This window comes from Balaenoptera physalus (genome assembly GCF_965194825.1).
Source record: "Balaenoptera physalus genome assembly, chromosome: 5".
Taxonomy (NCBI): Eukaryota; Metazoa; Chordata; class Mammalia; order Artiodactyla; family Balaenopteridae; genus Balaenoptera; species Balaenoptera physalus.
In genome coordinates this window covers 9,686,003-9,706,116 of record NC_138884.1, presented here as the reverse complement: position 1 = coordinate 9,706,116, position 20,114 = coordinate 9,686,003, and the positions used below count along the sequence as shown (strand labels likewise).

General features: G+C 35.5%; 1 protein-coding gene across 10 annotated transcripts in view; it reads left to right on the top strand.

Annotated features, from left to right (window-relative positions):
- Positions 1-20,114, top strand: part of FAM13A (family with sequence similarity 13 member A) — a 349,193-nt gene that overhangs the window by 160,139 nt on the left and 168,940 nt on the right. For all 10 annotated transcript variants that reach the window (XR_014263561.1, XR_014263562.1, XR_014263563.1 and 7 more), the window contains one exon: positions 796-870. Coding sequence is in view for 5 of the 10 variants with exons in the window: in XM_082461668.1 (XP_082317794.1) it covers positions 796-870 (75 nt within the window). In the remaining 5 variants the exon portion in view is untranslated. The remainder of the gene's footprint in view (positions 1-795; positions 871-20,114) is intronic.

Sequence of the window (20,114 nt, the reverse complement as noted above, 5' to 3'; positions counted from 1 at the left end):
TGACTTCTTTTCTCCTTAGCTTTATTGTTGACTATAATCTTCCTCTTATGTGTTTTTGTTCTGTCTTAATTTGGAGATAGAATCATCTATGGAAAATTGACTCAAGTTAATGGCTATTCAGAAGTGAGGCCCTACATTATTTTGTAAAAAACAACAAGATTGTTGTTTTTATTTACCATGTAGAAATAAATAGTAAATCTATCCAACCGCAAGTAAGCTGCTGCCTTGTAATCTCTGCTCTTATTTTTGCGTGTACTGTTTTGGCGTGAACCAAGGACTTAGAAGCTTAATAATTTTGTAAACAGATACTCAGGTATTTTTTCTCAGGATATTGATACGCAGCTGTCATTATTCGATATGGATTATGAACAATGTGAAGGAATTTGTTTACGATAAAACATTTACAGAATCAGAACCCATTTGTAAAATACTTGGGGAAAGTTGGAAACTTCAAGTTTGGTGTTGATATCTTGGAGAATTACTATTCAATTCTCCAAAGAAGGGGTGAGTTGTCTGTGGATATGTAAATGACGTGATAGCGTAGATGAGACTTTTAATAATCATCTCTGAATATATATGTCCTGTAGGTCCCATACCTACTCCATCACTGTCTTATGTTACTTCACTGATGTATGTGACAAAGAAGAAAGGAAACGTTTTTGACTCCTCACTACAATCTCACTAGCTTCTGATGTGAACAACTCAATCCAGAAATGCTTTTCACTACATTGTAATTTCTGGTTAGGGTAGTGTTGTTCTTCGGTCTCTAATGTTTCTTTTATACTTCTTTTATAGGAGGCCAATTATAAGAACATCCTTCTAACAAAAGACTTCGAAAGAGACACACAAAAGCCATCTCCAAAAACCAAGGTAGGTTATGTCTGCTCTTTAGGCTATTGTGTGAAACGTGTAGAAAGACTCTTTATCTTCTTGGGTTTCCATGCTCTGTGGCTTGCATTTCCCTCAGCACCACACCCCTCTTTATTTTTGGACCTAGTGGTCTTAAATATACTTCTTTTTAGCGTATTTAATCCAAGGTTATATTCATCCAAAAATGCTCAGGACACTCTTACTATTTAACAGATAGTGATATTTTTTATGTTTTTATTTTTCTTTTTTTTACCCACTAACTTTTTAAAAATTTTATATTGGAGTATAGTTGATTTACAATGTTTTGTTAGTTTCAGCTGTACAGCAAAGTGATTCAGTTATACATATACATATATCTATTCTTTTTCAGATTCTTTTCCCATATAGGTTACTACAGAGTATAGAGTTCCCTGTGCTATACAGTAGGTCCTTGTTGATTACCTGTTTTATATATAGTAGTGTGTATATATTAACCCCAACCTCCTAATTTATCCCTCCCACCCCACTCCCTTTCCCCTTTGGTAACCATAAGTTTGTTTTCTATGTCTGTGAGTCTGTTTCTGTTTTGTAAATACGTTCATTTGTATCATTTTTTAGATGCCACATATAAGTGATATATGATATTTGTCCTTCTCTGTCTGACTTACTTCACTTAGTATGATAATCTCTAGGTCCATCCATGTTCCTGTAAATGGCCTTATTTCATTCTTTTTTATGGCTAAGTAATAGTTCATTGTATATATGTGCCACATGTTTTTTATCCACTCCTCTGTCGATGGACATTTAAGTTGCTTCCATGTCTTGGCTGTAGTAAATAGTGTTGCAGTGAACATTGGGGTGCTTATATGTTTTTGAATTATGGTTTTCTCCAGATATATGCCCAGGAGTGGGATTGCTGGATCATATGTTAGCTATGTTTTTAGTTTTTTAAGGAACCACCATACTGTTCTCCATAGTGGCTGTACCAATTTACATTCCCACCAACAGTGTAGGAGGGTTCCCTTTTCTCCACACCCTCTCCAGCATTTATTGTTTGTAGACTTTTTAATGATGGCCATTCTGACTGGTGTGAGGTGATATCTCATTGTAGTTTTGTTTTGCATTTCTCTAATAATTAGCAGTGTTGAGCCTCTTCATGTGCTTTTTGGCCATCTGTATGTCTTCTTTGTAGAAATGTCTATTTAGGTTTTCTGCCCATTTTTTGATTGGGTTGTTTTTTTTTTAATATTGAGCTGCATGAGCTGTTTGTATATTCTGGAGATTAATCCCTTGTTGGTTGCTTCATTTGCAAATATTTTCTCCCATTCTGAGGGTTGTCTTTTTGTTTTGTTTATGTTTTCCTTTGCTGTGCAAAAACTTTGAAGTTTCATTAGGTCCCATTTGTTTATTTTTGTTTTTATTTTCATTAGGAGGTGGGTGCAAAAAGGTATTGCTGCGATTTATGTCAAAGAGTATTATGACTGTGTTTTCCTCTAAGAGTTTTATAGTATCCAGTCTTATAATTTATATGGAAACACAAAAGACCTCAAATAGCCAAAGCAATCTTGAGAAAGAAAAATGGAGCTGGAGGAATCAGGCTCCCTAACTCCAGACTATGCTATAAAGCTACAGCAATCAAAACAGTATGGTACTGGCCTAAAGACAGACTTATAGATCAATGGAGCAGGATAGAAAGCCCAGAAATAAAACCACACACCTATGGTCAATTAATCTATGACAATGGAGGCAAGCATATACAATGGAGAAAAGATAGTCTCTTCAGTAAGTGGTGCTGGGAAAATAGGACAGCCACATGTAAAAGAAGAAAATCAGAACATTCTCTAACACCATACACAAAAATAAGCTCAAAATGGATCAAAGACTTAAATGTAAGATGGGATACTATAAAACTTTTAGTGATATTTTTTAGTAGACAGTTTTACTTCTGCTCAATCAGAATTGTTTCCATTGTATTCCCTATAATATAGAGAACACTGAATTATAATGGAAGGTTACTTCTGGGGGTAAAATAAAATGTGCAACTGTAATTTTTCTTTTGCAAAATAGAAATCACTTTATTGATTTTTTTCATAATTATAAAAATAACATGTGGTCAGTGGAAAGTATGTAAGCAAATTTTAACAAGAAAAATAAGAACTCTCATACATGTGACAGAATGAAGGGTCTAACGTGTAAAATTTTGTTTTCTTTATTAAGAGAATTCCAAAATGCACATAGTTGTTTTGCTAGTGAAAAGAAAAACTCCATTAACCTAAAATATATCGTGAGAATTTATTTGATCATTTGTCCAACCATAAGAGTGATTGCATTAATTTTAGAGCCCCTTTCCAAATCTTAAATCTTTTGAGTAGAACTTCTCCTGTTTACTAGGTGTATATAATATTCCTAACTGGCCACTATGATATTTATATAGCTACATTTTTTTCCAGTTCTAAGACAAAATGTCCTCCAAACTTTCTTGTGTCCATTGTAGGCAAAATTTTAAAGGACTCTTATCTCTGGTTTTATTTGCAGGTTATTATAAAAATAATTGCAGCTTTCTTTTTAAAGTTAAATCAAGTGAAGTAATGAGTCATTACTTAATACTTAGGGTAAGAGACTACAGTTTATTTTTAAAGGAAATACAAACATCTTTTTTTATAAAACTTACTCCACCTTAATTTTTTTTTTTTGGAAAAAATTTTTAACTACTATGCATTCCTTTCCAGATTCAAACTATCTTCTGTATCTTCTTCACTGAAATATTTGTGTATACAAGCTTACAGAAAACTAATTCAAATGTATAGTAGAAATTTTGTTTACTGTGAATTAATAAAAATTCAGTGTCAAAAATATACTCACCAAGTAAATGCATTTAAAAATATAGGATTTGAGGAACATTTTTCGGTAACATTTGCTCATTAACTCCATTTATATTGGAATATACCTACTTTTAGGTGAAGAGACCTTAGATGAATCACTTCATAAATGAAAGATAATCTTGAAACCTGTCATAAAAACTGTTTGAAGGGATTCTATTACTATTATGAAATTAATCCCATTTGGAATATTTCAGGCATATAGAGAATCAATAATTAATGTGTATTGATTATCCTCTATCAGTCTCACTGTATGGTTCATGACCAAGCTAACTCAATAGAGAAATTGCTTCACTGGTTAATCCGTAGTTTGTAACTTTAGCTTCTCTGTGGTCTTGCATGAGCAAGTTTAAATTTACATGAGCAAACTAATCTTTGCTTAGCTCTGCTTAGTTTAGAGGTGATTAAAATCCTTGTTATTTCAAATCCCCAGAAATGAGGCAGAGCATGTGAGTTGCAAGAGATTATAAGGCACTAACTCTTTCACCGAGATTGTATCTTAAGATCTTTTTTCCGCCAGTTGATCTTTGAAAACTGAAGCTGAAAACACTTTCAAATATAGTTGGTATAAAACAGACAAACAAACAAAATGTGATTGGTGTGTCCTTTCCAGAATGACTTAGTGAGCTGTGAGAATGATGTCTTGGTACTAATGTTACTTCATTTGGCCTCCATTGCTATCTTTCTCAGACATCTCTAGTTACAGCTGTATGTGTCTTGAACAGCTAAGCATTTCTGATCCCTGTATGGCTAGAGATGTAAAATGGTAATCCAGAAATGGCATTTGTCCACTGGCTCTGGAGATGTCTCTCTAGTCTAAGCCATCTGTCCCCATCTGTGTTCCCTCTGCTAGCTGTTTTCTCTGCTCTTAGGCAATGGGGAGAATTGTATTTCTGTCCCTTATATAGGAAAACCTCTTCTTGATCTGAGTCCAAGCTGGAAAAAAAAAATGATACCTCCATTACACAGTGCCATGACACTTCCTGGATGAGCAATGATCACCAGCTCTGCTAGCTCAAGGGCATGCTCATATAACCATTTCATGCCCAATAACTGGGTAGACTACATATGCAAGCAAATAAATGGAATAGATGATACAGAAGGGAACAACATCAAATAGATTTTTAAAGAGGTGTAGAACATAGGCACAGCTCCTTGTAACTTAGTATAATAATGATTAGAGGAGAGGAGACAAGGTCTTTTTCTACCTAACACAAGTGCAAATGGCTCTAAATAAGCCTCACAACCATATTCATTGGTCACAGTATGAACCCTGAAGAAGATCCAGGAACTAAGGGAAGAAAACTCTTTCTTCTCTCTCCCCTTGGGGTATGACCTAGACTTCCCACTGAATTTGCTGTGTTCTCGTTGACCTCGGTGAAAAAAAAAAAAACCTCAAGTTCGGGCCATTGTATAAAAATGAATATCAGATTCATTCAGTGCTGGAGTGAAAGTATAAAATAAAAGATAATCTCTTTCCTTCCTGCCTTTTCTCAATGGTTAAAACTGTACTGATAAAAATTAAAATTACAAGCACATAATAGGTTTAGTCACTGTATTCTCCTACTGCTTTTATAGATGTTTCCTTTAGTAAACCAAGTCATATTAACTAAAAAATGTGTGATAAAAATAATGCAGTTATCAAGTAAGCAGTTATGTAGTAGAAGCAACTGTTAAATTATTTTTCTTTTCAGAAGTTAATGATTTCAGGGACCATGCATCATTTATGAAGGAGATTTTCTTCAATAATGAAACTAGTTGTCACAGTTGTATTTTCTTAAATGGTTTTAAAAATGCCTATGCCTATTAGCAAAGTGAACTAGAAATTTAAACTAATGTAGGGTTTTGAGAAAATTTAGTGACAGTATAATTTTATTTTCATTATGCAAATTAATAGTCATTTAATAAGCATTAAATTTTACTAAAATTCTAAGTTATTTTAAAATCATTGTTAATGGATGTGAATATAGTTTATGGTGCTTTAATTAATGTATAAAACATTCTAATTAGTGTTCCACTTTTTCCAGTTAACGTTGTTTCACTATTGTTTCCACGCATCAGCCTAGTTTGCGTGCTTATTCCTTTAATAAAAGTAAATAATAGTAGTAGCAGTAACAGTGATGATGATGATGGTAGCTACTATTGATCAAGTTCCAGTCACTATACTAACTACTTAATATATATATTTTCTAATAATCATAACATTTCATATGTTGTCATCCATATTTAACTATTTTGAAAATATGGAACTGCTTCTAATTATCATTAATATAAAAAGCCTTACTAGGTAAGTGTTAACAAAGAATAACTTCTGACTGTTAAACAGTATTATTTTCTTAGGTTTTATTACCTATAGTAGAATTAACAGATATGAATTGTTTTATGAATAGTGTACCCTAACATACCGTCTCTCCTCCCCATTTTGAAATTGTTTATAATTTATGCACATTATTATAGGCTAACCACGTACCTGTATCTACACACAATATATATGATAATTTTGCAGGTTTTACAACTTTATATTAATAAAGTGTACAGTATATCACCTTCTGCAACTATTTTTCCTGTTCAATATGCTCTATCAATATTCACTTTCAGTAAGAATAAAATACAGTTTAGGTATTCTGGGTTTTTCTAATATTTAGGTTGTCTCCAATATTCAGTTGATTTCCAATATTTTGCTATTATGAACCAACTTTAAGTGAATAATTTTCACATGACACCTTTTATGCACCTGTAGAGTAGGGTCATAAGTAGGTACATCTTTGTCCAGGTATTACAAATGCTCTTAAAATGTGCTAATTTACATGTTCAACAGCTGTGTGTGACTGTTTCCGTTTTTCACATCCTCACAAATCATTGGTAATATCAGAGTTCTCATGGTTGTTTCCCCCAGTCTAATGAGTGTGGGAAGCATCTTGCTATTGCCTTAGTTTAGATTTCTATAGTCATCACAGAGACATTTATTTTTCACTGAATATCCAAGTGTTTCTCCAACGTTTCCCAGCCCCATTGCAGGTAGGTGAGGCCAGTCAACTACTTTTGGCCAGTAGGCTGTGAGCAGAGGCGACAACTGTCATTTCAGAGGTAGAGATTCAAAACTTTTCCAGCCCTTTCTTACAGTACATTAACTGGACAGCGGAGCATGGGTCCGCAGAGCCGCCTGTCAGCTGGCATTGGATCTGTGTCATGACTGAAAAACAAACCTGTTTTGTTACGCCACTGAGATTTCTGAGTTAATTTGTACCTTCCCTATAATGTAGTCTACCACGCGGGCAGCGTGTATTTCATGTGTTTGTTTTCATATGTTTCTTAAACTTTGGTCATATCTGTGTTTATTACTCTGTATACTGCTTTCTCCTACTGTTGCAAATTTTGCTATTGGGTTGTTTGCTTTTTTCTTAATGATTTTTAAGAGTTTGCTAGCTCTTGTCAGCTATATGTATTCCAAATACTTTCACCCAATTTTCTGGGTTTTTTTTTTTTTTTTTTTTATAGAATACAGTGTCTTTTAATGTTTGAAAGTTTTTTATTTCAGTGAGTTGGATTCATCAGTCTTTAGTGTTTGTGCTTTTTTACATCTTGTTTAAGAAATCCTCACCTACTTTGAGGTCACTTAGAAAATCTTTTTTATTATTTTCTAAAAGTTTTAAAGTTTGCTTTGTATATATATATAGGTCTTAATCCATTCGAAATTGAATTTTATGTAAAGCATAAAGTAGGAATCTCATTTTATATGTGAAAATCAATCAACTCAGCATATTTGTTCAATAGTTTGTCTTTCCCCCACTTTTTGAAATAGCATTTCCATTATATATCAAATGTTTTTATGTCTCTTTCTGGACTGTACTATTTGTTGCTTTTTCTGTGTGTTTATCTTATGTCATTACCACAGTGTCTTAATTAGTGATATCTGGTAGAATAAGTTTCTTCAACTTTGTTTTTCTTCTTGAAAGTTATCTTGGCCATTCTTGGTCCTTTGCTTTTGCAGTTGAATATTATCAAGTTTCATGAGAAATTTTATTTAGAATTTAAATTGAATTGATAGATTAATTTCATGAGCATTGGTATTTTATCCATGACTATCATGTAACTTCCCATTTACTCAGGTCCTCTTTAATGTCTTTTGATTTTTAAAAAATTATAATTTTCTCCTAGATCTCCATTTTGTAGATATTATAAATGGAGTACTTACTATGTCTTCAAACTTTGTTGCTGATGTTCAGTGTTGAAACTGATTTTTACTGTTGACTTTATATCTGAAAACCTTGCCAAATTCTCATAATATTTCGTGAGCAATTCTGTTTGACTTCCTTTGGAGACAGTCATATCATGTGGAAATAATGCGCATCGTTTATTCCTTTACAAGCCTTTTATCATTTAATATCTTTTTTCTTGTGCTATGTTCCAGGACTCCCAGTATAAGGTTAAATAGAAATGATGATAGCATGCCTTCTTGAGTTGCTTCCTGATTTTAAGGGAAGTTTTCTACATTTTGCTTTTACATATTACAATTGCATTTATCTTCTTTCTTTCTTTCCTTTTTTTTGGGAGGGGGCGGGTAATTCTTTCGAAATGCCAAGCACATAGCAGACCTCCAATAAAATCTTGAAAATGAACACATAAATATTTGCCTCTTGTTTTTTTGTTTCATATGAAAGTAGTTAGTGTCAGTATGTTTTCATGCATTTTTTTCTTCACACATACACTCATTAGGTTTATGGTGTTTACTTTAGGTCTTTGGTAGGTATGTTCTATAAATTTATATTTTGCTAAGAATTTTTATTTTGAGTGAATGTTAAACTTTAGCAAATATTCCTTTGCATCTGTTAAGATAATTGCATGGTTTTTCTCCCATTTTCTTTTATTGTGGAGAGTCATATTCATAGATTTTCTAACCTTAGACCAACAGTGCATCACTGGGATAAACCAGTTCTGAACCTGGCCCTGATACCTATTTTTAAACACCTTGAAAGTTTTGGATAGCTGATATTTTGTTTAGTATTTTTGCATCTAGGTTAATAAATTTTTTTGTTTTGTCTACTTTTGGTATAAAGGTTGCGCTATCTTAATAAAATGAACTGAGGAGAGCCTTTTGTAATCTGTGAAACAGTTTAAGAGGAGGATTATCAGTTCCTGCAATATTTGGCAAAATGTGTCTAGGTTTAGTGAGGTTTATTGATTTATTTGTTTTTAATTTTGTTTTGTTTTTTAAATTTGTTTTGGCAAGTTGATTTTTAACTACTGGTTCAGTTTATTTTGTGCCTATAGTCCTATTCATGTTTTTAATTTATTTATTTTTTATTTTATTTTATTTTTTTGGCTGTGTTGGGTCTTCATTGCTGCGCGCAGACTTTCTCTAGTTGCAGCGAGTGGGGGCTACTCTTCCTTGCGGTGCACGGCCTTCTCATTGCGGAACTTTTGTCACGGAGCATGGGTTCTAGGTGCACAGGCTTCAGTAGTTGCAGCGCACAGGCTCAGTAGTTGCACCACATGGGCCCTAGAGCGTGCGGGCTTCAGTAGTTGTGGCATGTGGGCTCAGTAATTGCGGCGCCAAGGCTCTAGGGCATGCGGGCTTCAGTAGTTGTGGCATGCAGGCTCAGTAGTTGTGGCTCGCGGGCTCTAGAGCACAAGCTCAGTAGTTGTAGCGCACAGGCTTAGTTGCTCCACGGCCTGTGGGATCTTCCCGGACCAGGGATTGAACCTGTGTCCCCTGCATTGGCAGGCGGATTCTTAACCACTGCGCCACCAGGGAAGTCCCTCATATTTTTTATTTATTCTGAATTATTAGTTTTTTTATTGAAGTATAGTTGATTTACAATATTATATTACTTTCAGGTGTACAGCATAGTGATTTGATATTTTTATAGATTATACTCCATTTAAAGTTATTATAAAATATTGGCTATATTCCCTGTGCTGTACAGTATGTCCTTGTAGCATATTGATTTTATACATAGTAGTTTGTACCTCTTAATCCCCTACCCATAGCTTTCCCCTCACCCCTTCCCTCTCCCTACTGGTAACCACTGGTTTGTTCTCCATATCTATAAGTCTGTCTCGTTTTGTTAATTCATTTGGTTTATTTTTTAGATTCCACAAGTAAGTCGTAACAGAGTATTTGTCCTTCTCTGTGTGACTTACTTCACTAAGCATAACACACTCTAGGTCCATCCATGTTGTTACAAATGGCAGAATTTCGTTCTTTTTTAAGGCTGAATAGTATTCCATTATCGATATATAAATATATGTGTGTGTGTGCGCGTGCATGCACACATCTTTATCCATTCATCTATTGATGGACTCTTAGGTTGTTTCCATGTCTTGGCTATTATAAATAATGCTGCTATGAACATTGGGGTGCATGTACCTTTTCAAATTAGTGTTTTTATTTTCTTTGGGTATATACCCAGGAGTGGAATTCCTGGATCATACAGTAGTTCTATTTTTAGTTGTTTGATGTTATATTTTCTAGGAAATTGTCTATTTTAATTAATCAGCCTAAAATATTTTAATGTTTCCTCTTATTTTAAAAATCAATATTTTATCTGTAGTTATAGTCTTTTTTTCATGTTTAATATTTTGGGACATTTTCTCTTTTGCTTTTGATTAGGCTTACTAGAAATTTGTCTGTTAGTCTTTGCAGCTTTTAGTTTTACAGATTCTCTACTGTAGCTATTTCCCGTTTCATCGATCTCTGCTACTATTTCCTATTTTATCTATATCTATTATTCATAAGGTAGATGTTTTTTTTCCTAATGTCTGTCACCTTTTCCTCCAGAGACATATATTTTAATACGTTTTCCATGGGATGTGATACTGAAATTCGATAACCAGTCCTTTTAAGTGTATTTGCTCTGTTTATTGACAGCCTCTTCTGATGTGTTGAGTGTCTTTATTACATTAGAGAGCTCTTTTAGAATCATGTCATTTTCTTCCTTCCTTTTTTTTTTTTTTTTTGGTAATACTTTCACAATGCCAGGCACATAGTGAATTCTCAATAAATACTTGAGAAAGAACAAATAAATCAATCAATTTTTTCTCTTATTTTATATGAAAGCAGTGAGTGTCAGTGTGTGTGTGTTTGGGGGGGAGGTTAAAGAGAATTTGCTCTTGTAAAAATCTAGTAAAATTTAGTACATTTTTCCTTTGGAAAGGGTTCAATAACCATTAAATACATAATTATTTCTGGAATTTAAGATTCTGGGTTTTATGTGTTTCTTTTCCTGATTTGTCTCTTTAGAGCTTTTCTTGTAATAATTTCCCATCTGCTTTCTCTGCCCCCATATGTTTGTATATATGAATGTATGTTTACTTCACTAGATAGAAAATGTTCCATATTTTTCCATCTCCCCTATAGGTGCTGGGTGATAAAATTCTCTTTCTTTTTTGCCTCTTTCATTATCTTGGGAAATCACTTTGCAAAGCTGTCTCTTCAGTGTTAAGAAGCATAAAAATTGTAAAAGTGAATAACTGTTCATTTATTACTACAGTTATATCTATGACTAAATCTTTTATTTTTTACAAGCATATTCTTTCTTTAGTTTCCTAAATCACCACTAATCTATTTGAAGAATTCCTGGAATCTCTCTAGAATTAATGACATGTAGATTCAGTTATTTGGATAATGTTTTCCTATGTTCCGTGATATTTTATAACATATATTTATACTATCGAGTAAAAAATAATACAGGATTAAATAGTTATTTTAAATAATAATGCAAATATGATGGTATTTCTGGATATACCTGCCTAATCTCTTAATCTAATAACTTGGCTCATTTAACCTCTGTATTTAGCCTCTTTCCAGATGGTATAAGCTGAAGTGACCCCAGGCCAAGGAATGCAAGGACCTCTATGAAGTATCTCTAGACTAGCACTGCTGTGGCACACAGGGCATAGCTGACCTGGACCCACTGGTCCTGAGTACCCAGCTTCCTAAGACTGGGTATAGAAACCTGATCCCTGACTTTCCCCAGCCAAAATCATCTCCTCTTGTATATCTGCCCTGCTTTGATAAACACCCTGAAGCTTATGCTCAGTTTGGACATTTTATCCCATCTGTCCTGCACCAGGTGTTAGGGGTGCAAAGTTGAAAAGCCACTGCCTCTTACCGGAAGGAACTGGAGCCCAGACATATATACAAGCAACAAAATTAAGACATCACATGTGCTAGACTGATTTTCTGATCTCAGATCCACCTTTGGGTTCACTGTCCTATTTTGCAAACAACCAAATCTTAGCCTGGTTGCCATGATTTCTCACTAACCCTAAAGTTCTCACTGACCTTTTTCCAGTTTCCCCTGGTTTGTCCTGTTCAATAATTATGATCAGTCTAATCACGATTATTAACATCAACTTTTGTGACAGTTAGCCCCATGATATTATTGGCTTCATTCATAAAGTTTATTTCTCACTGCTGTCACAGTCTGATGCAGGTGGGGTGGGATTCGTAGGTAGCAAGCCTCCAAGCAGTGATTCAGATGGCAAGCTGCTTCCATCTTTCAACTATGTCATCTAAAAAGGTGGCTTCTAATATCAGGAATGAAAAAGAAAAAAAGTGTGTGCAAAGTTCATAGGTACTTAACCGCCTTAGCACAGAAGCAACTCTTGTCCCTTCTACTCACATTCCAGGACTCAGTAACCTTTGTGGGAGTCTGGAAATGTAGTTTTCCAGTGTGCCCAGGAAGAGGACGATGAACTAGGAATTGACGAGTACATATATTGTTGCTGCCGCAGCCTGCCCTTCTGTTTGCCAGATATATTTTTTCTCTTACCCTGCAGAAAATACACCCAGTCCTTCTGCCAGGATAAAAATCCAAAGAACCAACCAGTCATTACAACCAACTCAATCTCCAAAATATCTGGGAGACCTGTCAATGCTCCATCAGGTCTAGAAGTGGTTCCTCTTGTTCTGAGAATCTATGAAATTAAGAGACAAATTGTCTGTCCCTCCCTCCACACACATCCACCCCATATACAAATGGGACACTAAACAATCCCATTCACACTCTAGTACACACACATACACGTGCACAGAAGCAGTGGAGGCACTTTCTGCGAGGAACTCCATTGTCCTTTTTCTCTGACAGCTGCCGTCACCTTTTAGTATTGCCTCTTTGTCATTATTCCCCTTGAAGTGTGTATAGCGAGTATGTCTTCTTTAAACTACAGCTTGCCTCCTATTCATGGAAGTTTGGTGTCTCAGGGATTGTTTTACCTCTTGAACAGCAAAGACTTCTTTAGCGTGGGCTGACGTTTTTTCGTGGTAGTGGCGGTGGTTTGTTGATTTGTTTGCTGTCGTGTAAAGGGGGTTTACAGTAAACTCCCTCAAAATGTAAAAACGTAATTAGTGTCTGACCTGTTTGCTTTCAGTCAGTTCCATGAGGCAGTAAAAATCCTCAAAGCATGTTGTTTCCTCCTCTGCCTTCAGATCTCATAAGAATTCGTCACAGGAAGAAATTAACTAGAACTCTACAGGCAAGGGATTCTGGGAACTGCAGTTTCCATGCTTTATACCCCTGCAGTACACAGCTGTCTTATAAAATCACATGAAATTATGTTTCAAATGAGCAGAATGGACCATCTGTGCTATTAAATTGTGATTAGAGTTGGCTTTGTGGAAGAAATAGAGTTTAAGCCAAATTTTTAAAAAGAAGAATCGGAAACTGGACAGAGGAAGAATTTCAGTTAGAATGGCATAATAAGCAAAGACTAGAAGGAGAAAATGAGCATTTCATATTTTGATCAGCGTTTATGGACCAGAGTAGCATGGGTAGAAGTAGAAGATAAATTCTGAAAGATAGGCTGCAGCCAAATTGTAGGGGGGTGTGATTGTTAAATCTTGCATAAAGATTGCCATGCTGTGTGACAAAATTTATTAAACAAAATAAACAGCAAACACACAGAAAAAAATCAGAGAATAAAAGGAAATTAATTTTTGTGCAACAGAGAGAGGGTTTTAGAACAGCAACAAAAAACAACACATATATGAACAAAAAGAAAATAACTATTAGAAGGTTGGGGGTGTTTTTGGCCGGGTTAGACGACTAAAGAAGGGTGACTTTAATGAACAGATCTTTGGCTTTCCAGTGTTACAGAAGCAACTCTGTCTCTTAATAGCAGTGTGTCCTGAGGCACATTATGGAATATTTTGCAATCTCAGTATTCTAATTTATAAAAGATAATAACATAATAGTAATCATAGATGTCTATTGAGTACTGTTTGCTAGAGACTTTCAAAAATATTTCTAACATTGGTTTATTAAATCCTCATAACTCTTAGGAGAGAAATGACCTTTATCAGTTCATATTGCCTTGGTTACACTTATGATAAAGCAATCCCCGAATCTTAGTGGCTTAAAGCTACATTTATTTCTTGCTCATGCTACCCGTCCAATTTAGATTGACAAGGGGGCTCTGCTTACGATGGTTTCTTGAGGACCCGTTCTGACAGAGCAACCCGTCTCAAATGTGGCCAGTTACAGGGCCAGAGGAAAAAGAAAGGGCTCTGTAGGATCTTGCGTTGGCAATTAAATGCCCTGGCTCAGAAGTAACTTCATCACTTCTGGTCATAACTCGTTAGCCAGAAGTAATCCTATTGCCTCACCCAGCCACAGTGGAAACAGGAAATACAACCCTACGATATGCCTGAAAGAAACTTTACCAATACCTTAATTTTCCTTCTTTCTTTTTTTTTTTTTTTTTTTTTAACATCTTTATTGGAGTATAATTGCTTTACAATGGTGTGCTAGTTTCTGCTTTATAACAAAGTGAATCAGCTATACGTATACATATATCCCCATATCTCCACCCTCTTGCGTCTCCCTCCCACCCTCCCTATCCCACCCCTCTAGGTGGTCACAAAGCACGGAGCTGATCTCCCTGTGCTATGTGGCTGCTACCCACTAGCTATCTATTTTACATTTGGTAGTGTAAATATGTCCACGCCACTCTCTCACTTCGTCCCAGCTTACCCTTCCCCCTCCCCGTGTCCTCAAGTCCATTCTCTGCGTCTGCATCATCCTTCTTTCTTTATAGATGAGAAAATGGAGGCTTAGAAAAGCTAGTTAATTTTCTCAAGGTTGTATGGGTAATAAGTGCCAGATATATTTGATCCTAAAGCTCAAACTCTTTACCCTCATAGCGCCTCTCCCATTTCTGTGGCCCTATGTGGTGTATTGTGTTATACTGTCTCCTTTGCAGAGAAGTTGTGAGAATTAAAGATAATTAAGTAATTGTTATACTGCCCGGGACATGGAGTGAGCCTGCAGGGCCTCGTGATGTTATCTTTTGTCTTCTTTTACTTCTTAACCCATAACTCAGAGTCTTTCTTAAGTGCAAAAGCTCTGAACTGTTTTTGTAGTGACTGTGTTTTCTCTGTGATGACAGCAGCTCTTCTCAGTTACCAACATTACACGTCTTGTTTGTAAAGGCAGCCGATTGCACAGGACTTCTTATTCTCATCAGCCATTCTGAACACCATTTTATATGTCAACTAAGGTTTGGGGATATCAGATTTCCTCAGGCTATCCTACCAAACTCTCAGTATAATAAGGTAAATAGGCTTTAGGGGGATGTCCTAGGAATCCAATGCCTTACCAATAATATGGCTATCGCTATGGAATATTACAGGTTAAGTTTCATATCAGGCCATAAAGTTTGGACTTTTTCCCCAGTGTGATAAATGTTTGTTTATTGTTTCACACTATCATATGCAGCTGTAAAATGTACTTGTTTGTTAAGGCCTCTCATACCTAGAATTTATAGGCATTAAATAGCTTTATAAATGCTAAAGAAGATTCTTAAAGCCATCACTAAATACTGCCTTAATTCTTATGATCCTAAACCATTAGCTTTACCTACTAATTTTATTGAAAACCAATATTGAGAGAATGTTTATGTTTATTTTCATATCTGACATGTTAATGGAATAAATTTTAAATAAGAGAACAAAATTCTAGATGTGGTATATAACTTGACTCCTTTAAATTCATTTATTGAAGCAACTGTACTTCCTATTTTGAGACATATGATATGCAGAAAATAAAGTCAATTACTCTATGTCTACAAAAGAAAAAAAATTACTGGTACAGTGTCCCGATTGACTTATACCTGATGCCTATTTCCAAATTAAATAGGTTACTGCTTTTATAAACAGTCTTTTTATGGAAATAGAATTTCTCTTAAAAGTACCAAGTTGCTTTAACTAAAATATATCTCTCTCCAGCAGGGAGTGGGTCAGGAAAGGTTCCAAAAGAGAAAAGATTTGTCTATTCAACTAAGTAAACTTGGAATGAACACCACCACTGGGCCCACTGGAAGGGGACTTGTTAAGGGTTGGATACAGTGTAAGGAGTAAGAAGTCTAAGATAAGATTCAAGAGAAAGCGGAGGTGAACTGAGAAGGACCTTGAATAGGAGATTTGTACTCATAAATTTAAACCTTATTAAACCGACAGTGGGGAGCCATTGAAGATTTTGTTGCTGTTGTTAACTTTATTATAAAAGTCAAATGACATTGAAAAGAAGACAGTAAAGGAAAACAGCAAAAATTCGGCTCCTTCCTTTCTACCTCTATTAATATAATCACAATTAGAATTTTGATGTATAATATTATTGCCTCTTTGCCTACATGTATGTGGATGTATTTGAAAGATATTTTCGTATTATATAAACAATTTTATTTTCTCCTATTTTCCCTTAATATATTATTATTAGCATTTTCTATGTTAGTACAAGCTTCGTAATAACAATGATGATCGTTCCTCATTATTGTACCTCAGGTTTTCAGTGATTCAATATTATAAATACTGAGTGGTTAAACATTTTTCAGCATAAGGTTTATTTCTTAGCTAGAATTATTTCCTCAGGATAGATCGCTATAAGTGGATTTACCAGTTCAAAAGGTATAAATATTTTTATGGCCCTTAAAACCTATTGCTAAGTTAAATTTTTACTAGAGTTATAAAAATTTACACAACCAGTGGAAAATATGAGAGTGCCAATTGCATACATCCTTATCAACAGTAGGTATTTGATCCTTGTCTATGAGCCAAAAGGACTGAAAATAAGACCCTGTTCTAAATTTCATACTTTGTGATATATTGCTAACGAAATTCCACATATTTCTGTATACAGGCTTACTATTATTTACATTTCCTCTTTTGTGGAGTATCTTTCAATTCAACATACTTCTCCATTTAGCTCGTGCAATCTTGGTGTTTTTCTTAAGAAGCTGTATGAATTAATTCTGTATTAAAAATACTGGCAGTGAAGGTCTGTGAGTGAAGAAGTATAGGACCAGACATAAGTGTATATTAAGATTAATCTGCCTATTGTCTAGTGAATAGATTTTAGAACAGAATCACCAGTCAGAAAAATTCTATATTACATTATTTTTTATGATAATGTTGCTCTGATATTGGGCAGAGGTTTTTTTAATTCCCCTTTTGCATTCACACTACAGAATGATAATAGTGTACTTTTCAAACTATTTTCCCCTTAAGTTTAAAATTTCATCATTACAGTTCATTTTCATAGCAGAAATGTTACCTGTTCTTAAGAAGGAAGCACAGGGAAGTAATTTGCTTTAGATCACAGGCTCAGGCTAGAAACATAAATTTAGACCGCCGAAGTCTCAGTTTAGAGTTAAATCTTGGGTTTTGAAAATTGGCATGATTAGAAAGGAGGTAAATATATGAATTACTCTAAGTGGTTCTAATTCATCTGGGCCCATAGTGACTTTGCTGACATATTCTGGATTTTGTGCACCTTCCAATGTTAGTCCTTTTGGTCGTTTCATACTGAGTCATATCTGTTTTGATTATTTCTTCTCTTTGTCTTACCATGCATTTAACCTATATTATTTTAGCCTGCAATATTTACTTATTGCTTCAAAATACTGATTGTCTATCATATGACAGGCATTGAACTAGAGCTAAGCACTCAGATATTAAACTTGGTACGAGGAGTTTTCAAGCCAGCGAGGAGCAGAAGCTAACACTCAGATATTTAGTTGCAAATTGTATAAATTGCTAGGAAGGAGAATAGAATGCGCTGGCAGCATGTAACAGTGGTACCTGATTTAAACTGGTGCATCTGGGAAAGAACTCGTAAAGGAGGTTGCATTTCTTTTGAGACCAAAGATGAGGGAGAATAGGTGAGGAAGGAGTGGGAGGGGTAGAGAATTTCCAAACATGTAACAAGGGCCTGAGGCAGACAGCTGAACAGAGGCCACTGGGAGGAGGCCGAAGCCCAGTGAGAGCAGCAGAGAGCACCTCCAGTGCGGCTGGAAAAGGGCTTTTTAGGCTATTCAGAATTGGGGCGTTTTGCCAAAACAAAATGAGAAACCATTGATAAACTTTAAATAAGGAAAACTGTAACAAAATTTCTGTTTAGAAAATATAGATCTGGCTCAGATGTAGTGAATAAAGTCAGGAGAGAGCAAAAATGAAAGTAGGAAGCCAATCAGGAAGCAGTTGCAGTTGTCAGAGCAATAATGTGTGGAAGGCTGGAACAGGTAGAGGCGAGCAGAGGTAGGCTTACTTGGGATCTTTATTAATCAACTAGAACTGGGTGGTGGAGGTGAGAGGTAAAGGAAAAGGAAGTGTCAAAGATGACCCTCAGGTTCCTGGTCTGGGGACCAAGCTGGTTGGAGACCATGTACCTGATGGTTTGAACCCCAGCCCTGCTGTGTGCTCTGCAAGCTCTGCATTAGCCTCACGATCTTCCGAATGGAGATGTTAACTGAAGATCAAGATTGGATATAGGTTTGGAGCTCGAGAGAGAGGTCTGGGCAAAGGTGCAAATTTAAGAATCATTAGCATATTGATGGAATTTGGTGCATAAATGAGCTGTCATAATCTTCTCTGTTTTATAATATGAAAAAAACTAAGGAAAGGCAAGTGATTAGTGCTATGCTTGTGTTGAAGTCTTAGGGAAGTTATGTATATACCGAGCAGCCAAGATAGAACTTGTATTGTAAGAGGGTGTGCTGCAGAGGGAACGGCATGTACAAAGGGAAGGAGGGGAGGAGAGAGCGTGTGTGTTTATAGACTTGCAAAAATATTGGTCTTAGAGTACAGTGTGTCTTGGGAAGTGGCAGGAGAAGGACATGCAGAAACAGTCCGGTGCAATTTACGCAACGCCAAAGAGTTTGGATTATAGACTATAGGAAGTGGAAAGCCATTGAACAGTTTTCATCAGGGAGTAAGGTCATATCACCCCTATCAACAGAGAGAGTGGATTACAAAGGCGGAGACTCATAAGGAAGCTGTAGTCCAGATGAGAACTGGGAGGGGCCTAACTGCAGTGACAGGTAAGGGAGGAAAGTATATAGATAAAAGCCTCGGGACTTGGTACCTGGCAAGGAAATGGAGGAATGCCTTCCAGATCAAATCAGGTGGATGTTTCCTGCCTTCTTCAGGGCGAGAAGTTTTAAAAAAAAAAAAAAAAAAAAAAGGAGCTTACTTGAGGGCTGGGAAGAGGGTGAGTTTAGTTTGGGCCTTGCGGAGTTTGGGATATTTGGGGAAAACGTAGAGGGGTTCTCTCATAAAATGCTAAGACTAACATAAAAATATTTTGACTGAGCATTCATTATAGGCTCTGACAGGGCAGATACAAGCATGGCATCATGTGTATCGATTAGGCCTTAGCCAAAATTAACAGCTGCCTGTGGATCATTATTTCTTCAAGATCAGGAAATGGAGACAAGACAACCAGTTTGGTATTGGCATCTTAACATCCTTGGCAAAATCTATCTTACTTTCTATGTTTGGAAACTTTTGAAGTGATTCTTGGTACAATAAAATGTAACCATATTCCTTAAAGTTTCAAAAAGTAGTTGCAGTTTTCAAGAAAGTCTCTGTTATGTGTTGCCCTTTGAGACATCGTTTTTTTTTTTTAATTCTTTTTTATTGGAGTATAGTTGCTTTACAATGTTGTGTTAGTTTCTGCTGTACAGCAAAGTGAATCGGCTATACGTATACATATATCCCCTCTTTTTTGGATTTCCTTCCCATTTAGGTCACCGCAGAGCATTGAGTAGAGTTCCCTGTGCTCTATAGTAGGTTCTCATTAGTTATCTATTTTATACATAATAGTATATATAGAGACATCGGTTTTCTTTTCAGTGAACTGTTGTGGTTTGTTTTTCTCCTACATACGCATTTTATTGTTGGACACAGATTAGCAGATAGCTTACTTTGTTTTTAACATTTTGCCACATATTTACCTCTCCTTTTTGAAACTGTTTTTCAGGCATCATGTTTTCAGCATATATCTAATAAAAACAATGGCATTGTCTCGATCCCATTATCACACTGCAGAAATTGTAACATTGATACACAATAAGTAGTGTATAATTTTTAGTCCTTATTCAAATTGC